Below are 18709 nucleotides of genomic sequence, written 5' to 3'. Positions count from 1 at the left end.
TTTTAAACACATACAAGGCGAGAGATTTATTGCTCATGGTGACACATAAATCAATCAGTGACTGTGATACACAAGCATAATGAGACAAATTCAATGCTGTATTCTTCACCTTTTACTAGCCATCCTAGATGTACAATGTTTTTTCCTGGGAAATTATCTTACTCTATTTGAATAACCGATTTAAAATCTGAAATCCTTCTGGGACTAGGTTTATTGACATACAAACCTCCCATTGACTTTGGCAGCAGCCCCACGTAAAAGTTAACAACAGCTATGGACTTTAACAATCATCCTGTGGCAATTTACTTAAGTAAAAGTGGTCTTAGTAAAATGTTTAACAATCTGATAGAGAGCTTTTTATCTTTTTAAACTAACTAATAATCAACTTCCTAATATCCTGTATCCTGATACAATCAAGTCATCAAAATTACTTGAATTTCTTAAGAAACAAGTATTGAACTGGGTGATTTTATCTATTGCACCTGAGAAAATTATGTTAAGCCTAAAAAGTAAAATGATTAAATTGAGGTAGACTTTTTAATCTGGCTAAGGACTAATTTTGAATACAGTGTTGCAAAAACTTACTTAAATTCTGTGACTATGTTTGTGTGTATATTTTATTGTAACTATGTTATTTTAATAACTAAAATTAATAGTGAAACTGAAACATTTTATTTACATGGTAGCTGATGATCTTCATTATATTAATGCTTCCATTTATATAGCAGGTAACAATGTAAACTTATAGATTAACGTGGTCCTTGCAGCTGTAGTGCCATGCCAGAGTGAGGGCTAAAAAGCAAGGCTCTTCAGACTGACAGCTGCGGTATTACCCCACGTTCAATGACTTTGAATTACCTCTCTGGGCTTTGAATGACTGGCTAGGAACTTCAGCAGCTTCAACTGATTGCAAAGTATGAGATTGTAGTTGCCATAATGTCTATTCTAACAAAGACTGATATTCATGGTAGAGCTTGCAAAATGGAGCATGCTAATGTTTGCAAAATGACTGATATTGATCATTTAGCATAAGTGATAGGGAATGTACTAATTTAGCTCATTAGCATTAGCATATCAGGGATTCTGCAGAGCTATAGACACCAAAAAGTGCCCTTTGCCTGGGGAACACAGGAGGTTGTAACTAAAAAGTAACACACATTTTTAGTACTTAGGACTTTATTTTCTCAATATGACCCTAAGCATATTTTCTCAATATGATACTGACAGTCAGAATATGAGCAAGGATAGGCAGTAATACAGCCAGCTATATCAGCAGTTATTTAAGCTGCTGTTTCCTGCATGAAGCCTAATTAACCAAGACTATTCAAAATCTGGGCATGTATTCCCCATTTAACCTCACAAAAGAAACGGTGTACTTTATGGCCACTGGACAGAAGCTTTATTGACCTCCCTAGCAAAAATTAATTTCATTTCTGATGTTAACTTGCTGTTGTCTTATTGACTTCAAGTAATTTTCTCGAGAAAAATGTGTGTAGAATTAAGGTCAGAATTGGTAGTAAGTCTTTTGCCAATCAAAGTATAAATGTGAAACATTTGAAACCAATAGTTCTTCACCTGAATATAATTTTGAGATATTATGAGGACAATACACTTTGTTGGCGCAAGTTTTAGAAACCGATTGTTCCTAAAAATCATAACAACAGAAATGACAACTGATTAATTATTGCTTTTGATATTCTACAGCTTAATTAATAAGACAACACTTGAAAAACTGTCTGATTTCGTAGTGTTTTCACTGAATTGAGAGAGAAGTCGCTGAAAATTACCCAGGAAAGTCATTCTTCATGAGTCACTGGAGGACGGCTTCAGCATCACGTGTCTATGTGACAGTTGTGAAGCCATCTACCAGCTCTAGTTGTACTTATAATGAACTAAATAATGTTTACAAAATTAAGATATTGTGGTGATGTCTGAGGAAGTGTGACATGCAGGATTGTCCAGGTTTTGAAAATTTTATTGGTATTTAGGCCTATGTTAGCTGCAGACTGAACTGAATGTATGCTAAATGATAATGACATTGCTGTGCATAACTGCAATCTAAAGCTATAAAGATCTATACTGAAACCTTCTGAGACTTGTATGTTCAGACGTGGATTCAGATTAGTGGCTGCACTTTCATGGTGGGGAGAGGGTCTATTATTTTTGCTCCACCTGGTTTGGAAATCATACTTTTAAACTCAGCTTTAGGCTCATCTTTCCTTTAACTAACATATCTGTAGGAAAAAGAACACCTCAGAAAAAGAGATTTTATCTTTTTTCCCCTTAGCACAGGACCCATTCTGCAGCTTTGGGCAAAATCCATCTCTTTATAGCTCAGATATACTGGAAGGTAGGCAGGAGGTATCCTGACCTTTCCATCCTGTCTACTATTTTTATTTTTCTGAAATTTAATGGGGAGAAAACTAATGGGATTCTGTGGAAGTTAATTAAAAATCTTAGAGGAGACATGACTGAATCCAGCCTGTAGCATACGTCAAAAGATATTTTTCTCTTCCTTCAATTCTACAGGATTGTTCAAAAAGTATGCATCAGAAGAGGTTGAAAGCTATGTTGGGCACTGTATGAGTATCTAGGGAAAGATTTTTCTATTAACATTTTTTCTATACAGGACCTACTCAAGCAACTAGGTTGGGGTAGTTTTTGTAAAGCCAGGTTTGCAACTCCACCAGAGAGAATGTTACCTGCAGCTAGTGAAAAATACAGCACAGATATCCCTGTGCATTTTTTGGAATAATCTTATGATGGCACTGGTTTGGTGCTCTGATTTGGGAGACATAAAGGCTCCCATTACTTTCATGAGTCCTGCTGAGGACTAGCTTTTTACCTTACATGTATGTGTAACTGCTGATGGAAATCAATGGGAGATTTGTATCTGCAAAGCCTGCAGGACCACAGATCAATAGCGCTCTTTTAGTCGGAGGCAGGAGGTACAAAGCCGCCTGCTTCCCTTAGGTGTTTCATGGGCTACTGGAGGGACACAGGCTGGGTTTCAACCTGTCCATGACTGCCTCCCGAAACCTTGACAGCTGAGGATAGCTACTAGGGATAGGCCAGTTACTTTTGTTTCCCATATATCATTTTATGTGTCTTGTAGGTCCCATACCAGGCTCCTCATTCATTCAGCTGCAATATATTCCGATTGTGCGATTCGTTCGTGAGGGCAGAGGAATTGATGGAGCTTCTTTTGAGGATCTTGTTTATGATGTCTTTCCACGTCTTCTTGTACTGATGCCGTAGCAAAGAGTACACAAAAGGGTCTGAAACAACTTTGCTGTAAGCTAAGCACTTGGAAATGATTCCCCAGTGGGAATTGATGTGGACCACAGAGGATAATTCAACAAGTCTGTGGAAAGAGGAAGGTTGAAAGAGTGAATATTCATTTTAAAAAAATGGAGCAACAGCACAACTGTGAGCCAATGACCGCCCCAAAACCCCAATTTATTCCTGGGCAATTGCAAGAAAACAAAAGAAAAGAAAGCCATACTCATGAAAGTATGAATGTAGTCCTTCCCTTATACATTTCTAAGACTGCAAATGTAAACTTGAGGTGTTTCCCAAGGATGAGACTACTCAGCTCCTATCAGAGTGTCTTGACCTCCAAACTTCAAGGCATTCTTGACTCTGTACATTTAGCTGTACATTTACTGAGGCTGGAAGTGGACCCTGGATGTGTTGCCTCCTAAAAAGCTCTCTTGAACATTGGCCTCAATAAACATTGAAGAATTTAGTGCAAATGGAATAGCTCCATCAGGATATGAGGCAGTCTTCAAAAGAGCTTATTTATTTGTTATTGGAATACCCTTTTTAGAGACTAAACACTGAGTCTGAATCTCTGATGTAGAGCTGGGTTTTCAACTCATCTGGCTCACTCAAGCCATCAAGATATTTAGTAAAGGGCACCCCTCTCTCTAGAGTACTGTAGCCTAGCCCTATTTTTACTGTCTAGTGAACACCAAGTTTGAGATCATAAATATTATGTGGTAAGCAGGTCAACAGATCATGGAAAGTTTACTGCTGATGAAAAATATCATGCAGCATCTACTCATAAAATCATTTACCACATAACATAACCTCAACTCTTACACTTTTAGTCTCTGTGCCAAAACTTATCCATACAGACAATGTGTCTTACTTTCTGTGATGACTCTGTGGATTTCAGTCCTAATAAGATCTCTTGCTAGACAGTGACATTTCACTTTTCTTCATTTACTGCTTTTGTTTTGTGCATTTTTCTAGTAGCGTGTGTCATAAGATCATGTTTCTGGCAGCAGAAGTTCATCACAGACTTAATATAGCTCTAAAGGGAATGGAAGGAGTATAATCTCCCCAGGTCTGTTTCCTGATGATTTTCACACTTATTGTCACCATTGAATCCATCATGCACAGCAAATTTAATCACAAATATTGTAAAAAATTATTCTTGCATAGCCTAACATAATTTTCTAAATATTGATGAAAAGCCATACTTTGAGCACTGAAGTTTGAGATCGGGACACAAAGTGCCATTGCTTTGTCATATTCCCCTACCACTAACTATCTAAAAATCCAGCATCTAGTCTGAACTTGTGGTTCCAGGTCCCCTCTAGAATATCTAAGGAACCACCTCACCAGGGCTATCTAGCTTTCTTAGTCAGTCCAGCTCTTAGAGAGAGAGTTTGATCCTTTTAAACAGTTTGTCTGGATTGTAGAAGTGCACAAGGAAGGAAAATTCATCATTGAGAGATAGTATAATATGTCTTGAATTTAAAAACTGGTCAGTTTAAAGGCCGAACTTATATATTTGCAACAAATTTAGCAAGGCAAAACTTGTAACTCAGGGGAGGGAGAGAGACAAGGAAGAGCTTTATATACTCCTCATACCTACACTAGCACAGATAGTTCACTTTGTACTGAGACAGAGCATTTTGGCATTGAAATATTGATAACTCCACAAGGTTTTCTTTCCCCATGTCTTTGAGCAACACTGAAGGGCAGTTCTGTTCAATATGTCTCTACAGCTGTTGAGAAACTATTGATTTTTCTAGAGGATGAACAGCCGTATGTGCTGTTAGAGAGCCCCACTATGCAATGGCAAATAAGATCTTTGCTGAAACAGCAGTGGGTGCTTTTAAACCTGCCTGAAAAATACTTCAGTTGCTAATGTTTCTTCTGAAACAGCACCATTTCCAAGGAGCATTCTGAAGTGTGGTCCCTGCAGCAGCAATTACAATAGTGTTGGTACTTCAAGCAGTTTAGAGATGAGTATATTTTCCTCAGTCATTTTATTCTCATTCCATAAACTTCCACTACATCGTGTTGTTTAAAATAGCACTGGCAGATGGTATGGTCCAGTCATCTAAGCACAAAAGTGGGACTAAGGAGCCTTAATTTGTTACACCACTGACTATGAGCTTCTGTCTTCAATCTCCATTCTGGTTTGCCTAGACTGCAAACTCCATGGCAAAACCACTGTTTCTTCCTGGAGAGCACCATGGGTGTGCAGCCAGGGCTGGGGCTTTAGCCACTGTCACAGTATTGGTAATTCTAATATTGAGAATAGTTTTCTGTGCTTTGTGCTAGCAATTTGATCATTTTGTTATCACTTCCATCGGAAGTGAGGCGCACCTGTAAAATGATGCTTTTAGGGGTGGTGACATTAACCAAAGTGCTCTTTGGGCTCACAGATGTGTGAGACATTTGAGGTGACCAGGCTATGTTAGATGAAAATACTTGGGAATTGCTCTTGCCCCTCCACTCGTGCCTCTTGGCTCAGCTGATAACTGTAAGCAATTTTCAGATACCAAAGAACCGCCATCTGTCCCATTTCTCTCTCCTTTCATCTCGACTAAATAAATGTTGTTCTTTCAACCTCTCCTTGTAACTCATGGTTGATATCTTTCTTACAAAGTAGCTTCCAAACCCAGACATAATTATCATCTCCTCAAGCTGCCGGGGGGTCTCATCTGGTGTATTCTCTCTTGTTTAATAAAATGTAGCTTATGACACCCACATTAATATGCTCTAAAATGAGAATTGACTATTTGGAAATTAATCATCTACTGAGTCATATTTACTTTGTAATCTACCATGAGCCATCCTTCTTATTACTATTCTTCACTTCACATATCTGATGCTTTCTTTGCATTTTGAATTTCATCATGTTGAATTTCATCTCGTTGATTTACTTTTACCAAATGCTTTGCAGATATGAATTTGATTAAGTTTAATTAAATTCAGAGAATGCCTTAAATGACCAAAATATGACAAATTTGTGTCTGAGTCTCTGTCAATCAGTTCTATGAGATGTTAACAATCTCCATTTAAAGCATACCAAATAGACACTTCAAGGTTGCAAGCCTAGACTTGCTAATTTTACCTTCATTGACTGATCAACTAAAAAGCCTACACTTTTATCGACAGAATTTTAAATATTTTCTTTCACTATGTTCCCTAAGTGTCCTTGATATTTACACATTTTGCAGTTCTTGTGTATTATTTTTTATAGCAAATTACATTTGCAGATATCAAACAGCAAACACAGAAATGCAGACAAACCCTAAGCTATGCAATTCTATTTCATGTACAAACAATTAAATATGAGTCTTTCAAGGCATATCACATACTTTATGGCCTTTGAAAGAGGGTTTCATTTCTTATTTATAAGGGAAATTATATGCATAACTTCAATGCTCATGAAAAGTTTCAGCAAAAAAGAAGACATTTTCAGTGAAGGAGCATTAATATTTCAGTGCTACCTAATTCCCTATCTTGCTTTCATAAGCCACTCTTCTACTGTCTCGTCTTCAATACTTTTTTATTTCAAAGCTATAAGCTGTTTTGCTGTGATACTTTGTTAATATTTTAGAAACTTATGATTCTGTAGCTTGTGTCCCGTCAAATGGCTATCCAATTATTTTATTTAATTTTCAGTAAACAAATGAAATTGCTGTGTTGAAGATTAAGATCTTGGTCTTTTATGCAGATAATACACACTGAAAACACTTCATATACATGTGCAGTTTATCACTTCAGTTGATATGCATACGTTCAGCTGGAGCCTACTACAATGGCAACGTATCTGTTGTGCATTGCTTAAACCTGAGAATTTAACTGAATTATAGAGAAAATTCTGAATAGACCAGAGTCTCAAACATGTTAAAATGTTTTCTTGTTCAGTGGTGAAACAAAGCTGGCACTGCATTTTGGAGCTGTTAGATGATGAAGTTCTTACAAGAAGAAATTCGGTCCTTTCACCAAGAATCTGGATCAACTCTTTAAGCTTGCATTCCTAACATTTCTGTTTGTGTCTAATTCTTTTTTTTCTCCCCACACAAGTATCAGAATTGGACCTTAGTTGTTTCTTTTGTGTTAACAATATGAATAAGCTGACCATGAGTTTTATCTTGATGTTGATTTTATTTTATTTTCACTTTATTGCTTGGTAGACTGAATCTTTTGTATGCTGCCTTGCTAGCAAAAAAGCCCTATTTTAGTGATTGCTTCTTGACACAACAATGGCATTTAATGGTTGGACTAGATGATCTTCAAGGTCCCTTCCAACCTAGATGATTCTGTGATTCTGTGGCATTGCAGTGATTGTCAGCTGATTTACTCTTAGCCAGTTTTGCCTCTTAAGTGGTGCATATATATTACAACTGGCCAGTTTCTGTAAGGAAGCAGACTTTTGGACTCTTGTAGCTAATCTTGCAAATCCCTTGTAGCAAATCTTGCAAACCATTGTTTTTAGCTGTTGCTATTACTCAGAGCTGCAGGAACCACCTGTTAGCACAGAGATACGAGGATAGCAGGACATCACAGAGATATGATGATAGCAAGCAGCACTGTCCAGCTTGTACCAAAAGGTTTTTCCATCCAGGAGGAAAATATTTCTACCTCACATCAGCTGAGGCTTTTGACAAAGACTAGAAGGTCACTTTCTTCAAATATGTCAACCTAGGAATGCATAGGGAAATCATGCAATCATTTATACGCACAGACAGGCAAGAACACAACTTGCAGAGGAATTCTGCACTTGCTTGTCTACCTGAGAAGGATCTGCATGCAGAGGGCAAGCAATCACTTTAAAGACACAGTTTGTTTACCCCTTGTCCCCCAGAGATGATACAAGAGAATTTAATCTTCTTCTGCCTGTTCTACCATCCTCCTCTGTAACCTAAGGGCTTGGGGCTATGAACTTCTTTCTGATATTACTTCAGGATTTTTAATTTAAAGCTGATTTCCTTACACATTGACAGCACTTATTAACTTACATGATCAAAGTTCTGTATTCCAATATGAAATGCCTGGAGTTGGAAATTAATATTAGAAATTGGTGTGACTTATTTTAATTTCTTATGAAAAAGCTCCTTGGAGAAAATAGGTTTTGAACAATGTTATTTAATCACATAATGATAAATACAGCAAAAGAAGAGATATGTACTAATAGAATTTTTACAAACCAAGAAACAAGTTTTACCTAGAAATAAATAATATAGGATAATACATCTGTCATGCTGGTACAGTGGAAACAAATCAAGAAGAATCAGATTCTACTGATAAACTACTTACAGTCAGCCACTGAACTAATTAGAAGGGTGTTTTCTTGATAAAAGTGGTGCCTAATCTGATTTTTACCTTAATGTAATCTGAAAAACTCTGGTTTACTCCAAGAAGAATTTTTCTGGCTGGGGTTATAAGCACAACTCCTTCGCTGGTTCATGGAATTCCTAGAGACAACTGTTTGTTTTTAGTGTGGAAGCAGAAAGATGTTGTTATAGTAAAGCCTTGTGATTTGCTGCTTTCAGGCCTCAATTCATGAAGTACTTAAAAGCATGTTTAATTTAAGTGTATTGCTGATTAGTGCTGGCTGTCCAAATGAGAGGCTGAGCAATACACTTCATCAGCTATCTTCTGTTCACTGCCTTGAAAAGTGATTGACTGCCTCTATCTTGTGCATGCAAAGCACTGGGCATAGTCCAGAAAATAATACTTGCTTACATAATTATGTTCAAAAGCCTCCTAATCCCCTTGACTTCAACACCCTCAGCTGTCTGTGTGATGCATAGGGAAGCACAGTAATACATGTCCTCAAGTACCCGTCCGTGCAGCAGAGTGTCCAACAAGGTCTTGAGGGGGATGCAAGTAGCTGAAGAGGGAATTCCCCATAGTCTGTTGTGCAGCCATCCCCCTAGATGTGTCAGAACTGAAAAGGCCAGGAAAATGATAACTTTTTCCCCACCTAGCATGCCTGGCCAGTGCCCAACCCTTCAAGCATTCTTCATGCATTCAAGACCCTACATCTTGACTCTTGTCATAGTCACCCTGTGGCACAGCTATTAGTCCTCAACAGATTGAAGATTCAGGAGAACATTTAAGTGATCCTTGTATGTAGCCAAGGGAGGAGGACCAGGATTTTTCCAACCCCTCTGCTGTACCTACTAGGACACAAATTAGGATGCCACAGACTTAAGAGGAGATGGGGAGGTGGTGCCTGAATGCTGGGCTGAGATACCTGTGGAGAAGAACAAAAGTACTTCTGACAGTTCTGGTTAGAGCATTCGGTGTCACTTGGGACGGAGCTGCAAGCTACTCTGTGACTGCGATGATTTTCACTAAGTTCAGAGAGCCAGCATATAATGAAATATAACCATTTGTAATGAGACAAATACTCTGATATACTATAGTGTGAGAACTAAGGCTAAATGTTCATAATTATAAATCCTTTCATGCTCTTTTAGTATATGTGGCATGGAGTGTCTTCTTGTGACTACTGAGTGAAAGTAAAGGTAAATATAGTAACACTGTTACAAATGTATTTGCAGCATTGTTACAAATAAACAGCATGAATCAATTAGCTATTATTATTACCATGAACATATAATCAATGAGACATGCAGGTTTCCATTTTTACTAAGAGACTACAAGACCTTTTTGTGAATTGTTTTGTTAGAAATAGAAGTTCAGGATATTATACTGAATTGAAAAAACTTGTGGTTGGCTACATGCCCATACTGAGTCTAGCTTTTTCAATGATTTTTTATGATGGATTTGAGTTTGACTGAAGTCAGCCCCAATAATTTTTTTTGATAGTATTGGAATAGGAGATACTTTAAAAATATTTGTTCCTTTCTATGTTCTGCATAGCAGCATTTCAGTTTCTCCAGAGTCTTTTAAAAAGGAATGCAATTTGTAAATTTCCTTCAACTAGGTAACAATTTTCTGGATATACTCACTTTTTAATACTTTTTGTTTCATAGGAGTAATTTTGTGTTTCCCACAGGAGCCATTTCCAAAGATAAGCTAGTAGATAAGGACATCTAACCATAAATCACAAGAATTTGTTTTTAGTTATGAGCCAGAAGAGCTTTGATATTTGATGTTTATGACTAATAAACTCTATCCAGTCAGACAAAACTATTGTTTAAGTCTGTGGGCCATGTTCTCACCTCAGATAGATCTTGTTGACCAGATTTTTAGTCTGACCTATTCAACCAGGTGTATTTCCCTGCAGATCACCCCCTGAATCAGGGAGGCAATCTGAGGAGTACGTGACTATTTGACCTGAAAAAAAGTCTGCAAAATCCTGTGGACTGACTTCCTAAATCACTCCCATGTGTCCAACATCTCAACTAGGCTGACTGAACAGAGTTTGGCTCACCGACTGCATCAGGATTGTATCAGATAAGTGCTATGACATTTTGTACAGTTTTGTTAGCTCAGTAAATGCAATCTCTGTCATAGAAGTGGAAACGGTGCATAAAATTTTCACAGGAGACTTGAATCATTTTCTGGTTCAGCATGCCCTACTTCTCTGAGTTAAGAATGCATCTCAGTAGTCTTTTCCACTGTGTAGGTTCACACTTACCTTGTAATTACATAAGGTGCAAAACAAAGTATAAAAGTACCAATAAAGGTACTTATTTTCTTTGTTGCTCGCTGCCTCCGTCTCTTTTGTTCTTCTAGACAACGCTCTCTTACACTGTGTGACATTCAACACAAACAAGAACATGAATCATAATATCAGGTAGCAGATTTTAATGGCTTTACTTATGGAATGATGGAAATCAATCGTTCCAGTAAGTGCTGTATTCACATAAGCCAATACCAGGTGCACTGTATTTTTATGGGACAATACCAAGTATTAATGCATTATATGATCATCTTACCCTCCAAAAACAATTACTGAGAAATACATGATTGTATATTTATATGCACACACCCTCATTATATCAATTTATATATAGTCAAATTGGTGGAATTCAGCCTTGAATTCAGTTGCAGCTCCTTTCTGAATTACTGTAAGCTGTATTTGCAGGCCAGAGTTTGCCTCATAATATTCAGAGATTTGGAAAATATCCAGAGTGGGGTAGGCAGGATGCTACTTCCCTAGAAACAGCAATTACAACACCACTACCTTAGATAGGAGAAACTTCCCAGCAAGATAAGCAGTAAGACACAATAAAATCATAACAAGAAAAACATTCAGCCCAACGTTGGAGCAATCACTGTATCCCATAGCTGTCAACCATGTGGCTGTAAATCTTTTGGCAGCCTCTGCAGCTGTGCATGGCTGCCGTGCTGAACGCTCTGCAAAGTCAAGAATTGTACAATAAATCCACAGTGCTGTGATATTCTGACTCCTCACCTCAAACCAGCCTTGTTCCCAACTAAACAGTTACAAATTAGTGACACCCTGGGGTTTTTTCCTATCTGTGACATTTTAGGACAAGAGCTTCTCCTTTCATTTTCCCGGTGGAGGTCTCACCAGGTCACCAGAGAGCTGCTGAGAGCCTTGGTGTGCCAGCAAGGTGATGGGAGCACGGGCCTGAGACCACACTTCCACTGCAGGAAATCTCCTTTGAAATCAGCACCTCTGCTTGCCAAAAGAGTGATAACGTGAAAACCCATCCTCCTTCTCTACCAGCTTGTGTAACTCCTGTGCGGGCTGTGCATTTCGAGGGAAGTGGATGAGTTACTGTCTTCTCCAGGCAGGTAGGTTGGCTAGACAGTACTGGTTGTATCTCTCAGAGAACCAGGCTCATCTGTACCTGAGCAAATCCCTTTGGGAAAGGGAAAACCAAAGCCCAACTGCAGTCCTGAAACCCCTCTCTACGCACATAGCAGCGCTGCTACGTGCTGACTCATCGCACAGGCCTCACAGTAATGCGATCATGTCTCGGGCAAACACTGGCCCATGTGCTGCATTTTGTAACTGCTTGGCACTGGTCTCTCCTTTTTTATTGTAAATTTGTAATTGATGACTCACTGTTAGGTTCCACACTCACATACATTAATAGCTGTGAGGTTTATGGCCATAGCCTTACACTTACATTATTTGCTGTACCTGCAAATGTTTGTCCATCATCTAAATGCATGTTATGTCCTGAGGATCTCAGTGTGCTTTGGTGACCTCTGTGGCAGTGAGTTCTAATGTTTTACCTTTTGGCTGTGTAAAAGAAAATGTGTTTCTTTTGTTTCATTTTACATATGTTCTTACACTGCCAGTCCCAAGAGCAGCTATCATGATCTACAAAATGAAATAAATACTGGAGGAAAAGTTTGTTCCCCTTGAAATAACAATGTCTTGCTCTTAAAGAATATGCCTAAGTAGAATTAAACCACATCTAAAAGTGTTACATGTTCTATGTCTGAGTTATTTGCAGCTAGAAATGACAGCTGAGAAGGAAAAAAATCCACCTTTTCAAGGCAACCTATGTGCTTTCAGTTCTGCAAGAGCTGGAGAACTTGAAGTATTTTTAGGTGCAGACAGATGATCTTAGAGGTTTGACAGCTTTGCTTAAGACCTGTGTTATTAAATTCATCATATCCCAGGCACACAGCAATATAGGAAAAGAAATCTCCAGGGTAGGTTCAATTAGGGTGCCGTTAGGGTGTAGAAGGTTGCGTATTTTTTGTCTCTAACAGTTTCCCCAGTTACATCTTTTTCCTACTGGCACATACAAAGCTGTCTTTGACTCCTGGAGCTCAGACATTGCTTGGGAAGTCCTGATAGACTTCAACCAATTTCTTTTTTTCAGTCTTTCCAGATGTAGCTAATAATTACCACATTACAGAGGAAGGTATTTTATCTCATTCCTTCCTATAGACAGTGTACACAGATGAGTATTTTGCTTTTGCACACACTTTTATGCACTAAGATAAGAACATATACGAAAATTCCAGTAGTGACACTAGTAATAGAATTGGATTATTGTCTAAGCTTTCATTTAAAGATTTTAATATCCTGGAAAATCTGAGATATATCCCTTTGAAGGTTTGGTATTTTAAACAAAGTTTATGAGATACTGGACCTAAAGATCTGTAAAGCTGGATACACCAAAAAAATAGTATAGATAATCTGGGTGAAGAAACACATGGGTTAAGCACTTAAGTGAAGTCTTGCCCAAATCTCCCACAATACCAAAGATACCTTGGTCTTAAGCACAAAGTCAAGAAAAAGCATTATCCAGTAAAAATGCCTAAGCTAACTTGAAAGGACATGTGCCCTAAACACTCACACGATTTTGTGTGGTATTTAGAGGTTTTCTTTGTACTCGTCTTGAATGATCTTCAGAAGATCACTCGTGTCTTTCCAAGTCACAGGTAATAAAGCCATCTGTCATAATGCCTGTCGCTAGACCCCCTTGCGGGTAGATTCTGAGTCATAGGAAGCAGCAAATTGTCTGTACACATTTCTCGGTGTTGAAACTAGACTGTACAAAAAGCCAGAAAAGTCAGGGCAGTCTAAGGTGGGATTGCAAACTTTGTTCTCTCATGTGCCTTCTCCCAGCATCCATGTCTGTGTTATTAGGTGCCATAGTAAACACTGAAATTGCCTGTATATATACCACTTACATAATTCAAATGATGCTTTTGTTATGTCAGAGCTTTATGAACATCACTGACTGCTCCAGGAGACCTGCAGCCTTCGTGCAGCTCTCACAGCAGGGAAAGCAACCCAAGGTCTGACCCTTTCAGCAGCGGTAGCTGTCACCAGTTAAAGCAGCACCGCCATAGGTCAAATTAGCCACCATTCCCATAATCTAGAAAAGAAGCTAAAACTCTCCTTTCTTAGCGAGAGGCACTAGAATAAGCCGGTGCAAGAGAGATTTAAGAGTTAGTAATACAGGTTACTCACAGCAAATTGCCTGTACAACTCTGTCCCCTCTGAAGAAAGGAGCTATCATTCCCACAACCCCATTGAATCCACCCCTTGGTGAGATGATTGCAAAATGCACGAGCACCCTCAACTAGACCAGAAAAAATGCAGAGGAGGAGAAATACCATTGAGATCTTTGCCCTTTTTCTAAACTTCGCTGTGCAGTCCAGGCATACTTTAAGCATTAGGCATAATGATTGCTATTTCAAATAGTCCCAGTGTGTTTATGGCACTGTCCCAGGAGTGACCACCACAACTCATAGTGTGTGCAGGAGCTAAGACCAGTCAAGGCACAGTTTAGCAACCAGACAGCACATAGGGCAGAAGGGTGTTTTTTCCTCTGTGTGACTTGGTGGATAAGGAAAGATTTACACGTGTTTCTCAAGAACAGTAACAGGACTTGCCCAAAGTTCTGCTCTGCATTCTTGGTCAAGAGACAGATCAAACAGCTTAACTGGAGAATTTTGAGCAAATTTTTCTGTTCCTCTAACAGTGTGCTGTCCTTCCCTGATCCTTTCAGACTTATTTGCCTTAGGCTTAGGAATCCCCAAAATATGACCTTTTTTTGAGGACAGCCACATGTGCTTTCATTCCTGCAGCTCTGATCCTGGCTGGCTGCAAATGGAGAGAGCTGGTATCTGCTTCCAGCTTGCAAAGGACAGCAAGGGGGATCAGGTGGGATGTCTGGCATGGGACTGCCCTCTTCAACTGCTCTCAGGTTTACTTTCTTCCAGGCAGACTTTTTTCCCCCATATCAGATACCTTCCTGCACTGCCAGCTGCCAGCATTTTTCTGAAAGACATTTCCCTTCAGTCTCTGACAGAGACAGTCTAAACCTTAAGATCCTGTCTCTGACTGTCTCCCAAGCAGCACACGCATCCCTCACAGCTGCTCTGTCACCCGACTTAGCCAGACCATTTCACCCCTTTTTTCCAGGCAAACACATCAGACCCTTCCCTTTCTAATCACCCACTCCATCCACACTAAGCCCTAAGACAGCCTCTGAGCAAACCAGGCTGATTTCTTTCCACACTGTGACCAGTGCCTTTGATTATGCCTTTGCAGAGGTCACCCGTTGACTCTGCTGTCCCGTCCCAGTCATAGCTGGGTCTCAGCCCCCTCCACCCCAGCTCATCAGAGCTTCTCAGCCCTCAGCCAGGACTCACTGATCCATCGGCTACCCTGTCCTGCTCTGTCCTGCCACAGCTGTGCAGGTTCATTTCCCAAATCCCTGTTTCCTGAGCAGATCACTCTGGCTTGTCCTGCTGCTCGCTTCTCACCAGCCTGATCCCACGTCCTTCCAGCTGTGCCTGTTTTGGTCCTCTCTGTTTCCTCCTCTCAGTTCTTGTGGGCAGAGCCATCATGTACTCACAGCACACACTGACATCCTCCTCCCCCGTGCACCGGGCACCTTCCCCAGCTCCTCGCCAGGATCGCTGCTTGCCCAGCACCACCCTTGGACTTCCATTCAGCAAGGTTTTCTCTCCTTCAGCTTTGCCACTATGATCCCCTTACTGTCCCAAGGAAAGCTGTCTCTCCCACCCTCCCTCCTCTGGCCAAATCTGCATCCCTTACAGATCCAGACATAGCCTATTCATGCAAGATTTATAGTTTGTGCATAATCCCTGATGTGACTCTCTTGCAGAACATCCCAGCACACATTCATACCTGTTTGGTGCTTGCCTTCAAGCCCATTATCCCCCCAGTCCCCAGAGACTTTTCTCCTCTTGTACTTAAAGACTCATTTGAAATGAACTTTATACATCCCTGGCTTGTCATATTAACATTGCTACTGATGTCTCTCTCACTTAGATTTAAGCATAGGCACTCAAGTGTATGCATTCTGCAGATGTTATTCCCTTGCAATTCTGCCTTCAGGAAAGATAAAGTTATAGAGAGCACAGGAATAGGGAAACTGCTGAGTGAAGGAGTGGCACGCAGCACCCAGCTTCACTTCTGAACTCCGACTGAAGGGACATGTGCAGCCTCAGCCTGCTCCCTCTAAGGGATCCAGCAACATTTTGGGCTGACAGTGTCAAAAAATGTAAATCTATCGACTGCTAAATCCATCTTCGGAGACAAAGGGCAGTGATCTGATCACTATCTCAAAGGGAAGTGCATGCTCAGCCAAAACTGCCTGTTTCTTTGCTCTCCCTCCCAAAACAAGACATTAAGTATGAGAAGAAAGAGTTGTTTCTGCAACCAGAAAAATAAACACAAGTAAAAAGAAACATGCAGAACAGAAACTGGCAAGAGAACAGAAACTGGCAAGAAGGATGCTTGTTTTATCCCCCTCCCCATCCCCTGTTGTGATACAGATCAGACCGTATTTAACATAACACTGAACCCCATCCTGGCTTCCCCTGCAGTGAGTATCTCACTTGCTGAACACACAGGCACCTTACCTGGGATGGATGTCCACAAGCAGCACCAGGGTCTGCATAGTGATCACGTCAATCCTCTTACAGTGAAACCGTGCCACCTTCAGCACTTTTAGATATGTGAAACACAGGACTATAAGGGAGAGGAGGAAGCTGAGGGTGTGAAAGACCCCAGTGAAAATCACAAACTGTGTCCTATCCTCTGGTCTCTTGTTGTACAGGGTGCAGGAGGCATAGAGGTGATGGAAACCCACCCAAGAGAGAGAAGCTGCCACTATCGGGAACGACACCGAGTGTAACCACGTGTAGCTCAGTATAAGAGCAGCATCTCTGTACCTCATTTTGGAGTGATAACTTAGAGGGAAGACGACAGCAATCCACCTGTCAATGCTCAAAGCTGCCATGCTCAACATGGAGTTCGTGGTGAGAAAAGTCTCCAGGAAGCCCACAATGTGGCAGATCTGATCTCCTCCTGGTTGACTCTTGTAAATGATCCCAGCCAAGGTCAGGGGCATGTTCGAAACAGTCATCAACAGGTTGCAGAAGGTGAGGTTGAGGATGAACAATCCCGGGACCTGCTTGCGGATGTCAGCGCTGTACAGGAAGCACATCAGCACCAGCACGTTGGCCAGCAGGGCCACAAGCATCAGCACCACCACCACGAAAGCCAGGATCACCTCCCAGATGCTCATGGTGCGTCCAGTCACAGGAGGGACATCTCCGAAACTGCACCGTGATGGCACCCGGGGAACATGGTGTGAGGCGTGCTCACCTCGCCCTCCTCCCCAGCCTGCTCGCACTCTTGCATGCCCTCCGTATTTTTAGAAGAACTGCCGGTTTTTTCTCCAACCTCCCCCTCCTCGCTGCTCCTTTCCACGTCAACGCTTTCCGAGACGTGCACAAAAGCACTGGGAATGCCCATCAAACTGCGAGGAGGGCTTAAAAAATATCAGCAGGACTGAACCACTGTCTCCACTTGGTCCATTCGAAGGAGAGCAGGTTATTCTGAGAAATTGCTCTCCTGAGATCCCTAATTATCAGCCCAAAGCTTGCAAGCAATTCACCGACTGAATTGTGCTCTCTTTCTCTCTTGCTTTCTGTCTCTCTCTCTCTCTCTTGCTCTTTCTCTCCCCTCCCCTCTCCTCCAACCCTCACTCCCTTCCAGGCTGAATGTAACCTGCTTTTTATGATCACAGATAAAAACCCCATTAATGGATTAAAGCATGCACAGTGATGGTGATTCGCAAACGTGATTATGTCATCCTCACTCCACAACCCCTCCCCTTCTCCTTGCGATTGTGACTAGACTTTCCTCAAGAGAAATCCCATGCTTTCATTTAATTGATTTAGCCATTAATTTGCAAACAGCCATGTAACCGAATTCCTGCACTCCAGTGTGTTTCCTACATTTCAGTGCATCACTTTCACAGTTGCTGCTTTCTCACAGCCAGGGCAGGGGCTTTCTTTTCTCTTCATTAGCTGTGCTCAAAAAGATGGGGAAAATTTGATGTATTCTGCTACTTCTCTGGAGCTGTCATTAGGCTACCAGAATGGTTTTACTGCTCTTGTTTAGCACTTTGCAGTCCTGTGTCTCCAAGCACGATGCGTAGGAGGAGAATGATTGCCTCCCGTCCTCCTTTAAAAGCAGGGAAACTAAAGCCCCAAAAGCCACTGTCACATGCCCAAGGTCATAGAGCAGGTGAGTGGCAGAGACGGCAATGTGCTGCTGGTCTTGCTATTCAGTCATGTTTTCTCCCCTTCAACACCCTTTGCTTCTTCCTAATCAAAGCCTCCCTCCCTGTGAGGGTAAGCACCCTGTGAGATCAAAACCGAGAAGCAGCTTGGCAAAGGAATGAGTCTATATTGCACATAATTAGGTGTTAAAATTGAATTTGTTTTAAAGGATAGAGTGGGAACTGTTTTCTGATTGCCTTTCCTGTCTCTTTAAAACAGTTTTGACTGGGAATGCTGAGACTTTGCGAGCAATTGGGACAGCTTTCTCATCAAGGCAGCCAAGCCTTAATCCCTGCACAATAAGAAGGCAAAAGATACCCTGCAGCACAGTTATTGTGGCTTAGTAAGTGCCTCTGCACGTGTGCGAGAGCTAGATGCTTAGGCGGATTTTTCCTCTGTGCTCGCAGCCCATGCCAGAGCTGTGCGTGCTCGATTT

General features: G+C 40.8%; 1 protein-coding gene across 1 annotated transcript; it reads right to left on the bottom strand.

Moving 5' to 3' along the window:
• Window positions 1-3080: 3080 nt before the first annotated feature.
• On the bottom strand, window positions 3081-17586 carry GPR26 (G protein-coupled receptor 26). Its single transcript, XM_074875489.1, has 3 exons — window positions 16564-17586; window positions 10865-10978; window positions 3081-3364 (listed from the first exon to the last, which is right to left on the bottom strand). Exons 1-3 carry the CDS (start codon window positions 17229-17231, stop codon window positions 3133-3135), a joined length of 1014 nt encoding a protein of 337 aa, XP_074731590.1. The 5' UTR covers window positions 17232-17586; the 3' UTR covers window positions 3081-3132.
• Window positions 17587-18709: the final 1123 nt, after the last annotated feature.

This window comes from Strix uralensis, chromosome 7, assembly GCF_047716275.1.
Source record: "Strix uralensis isolate ZFMK-TIS-50842 chromosome 7, bStrUra1, whole genome shotgun sequence".
In the NCBI taxonomy this organism is placed as follows: Eukaryota; Metazoa; Chordata; class Aves; order Strigiformes; family Strigidae; genus Strix; species Strix uralensis.
Note: the sequence above shows the minus strand (reverse complement) of the source record. Positions and strands in the feature narration are given on the sequence as shown.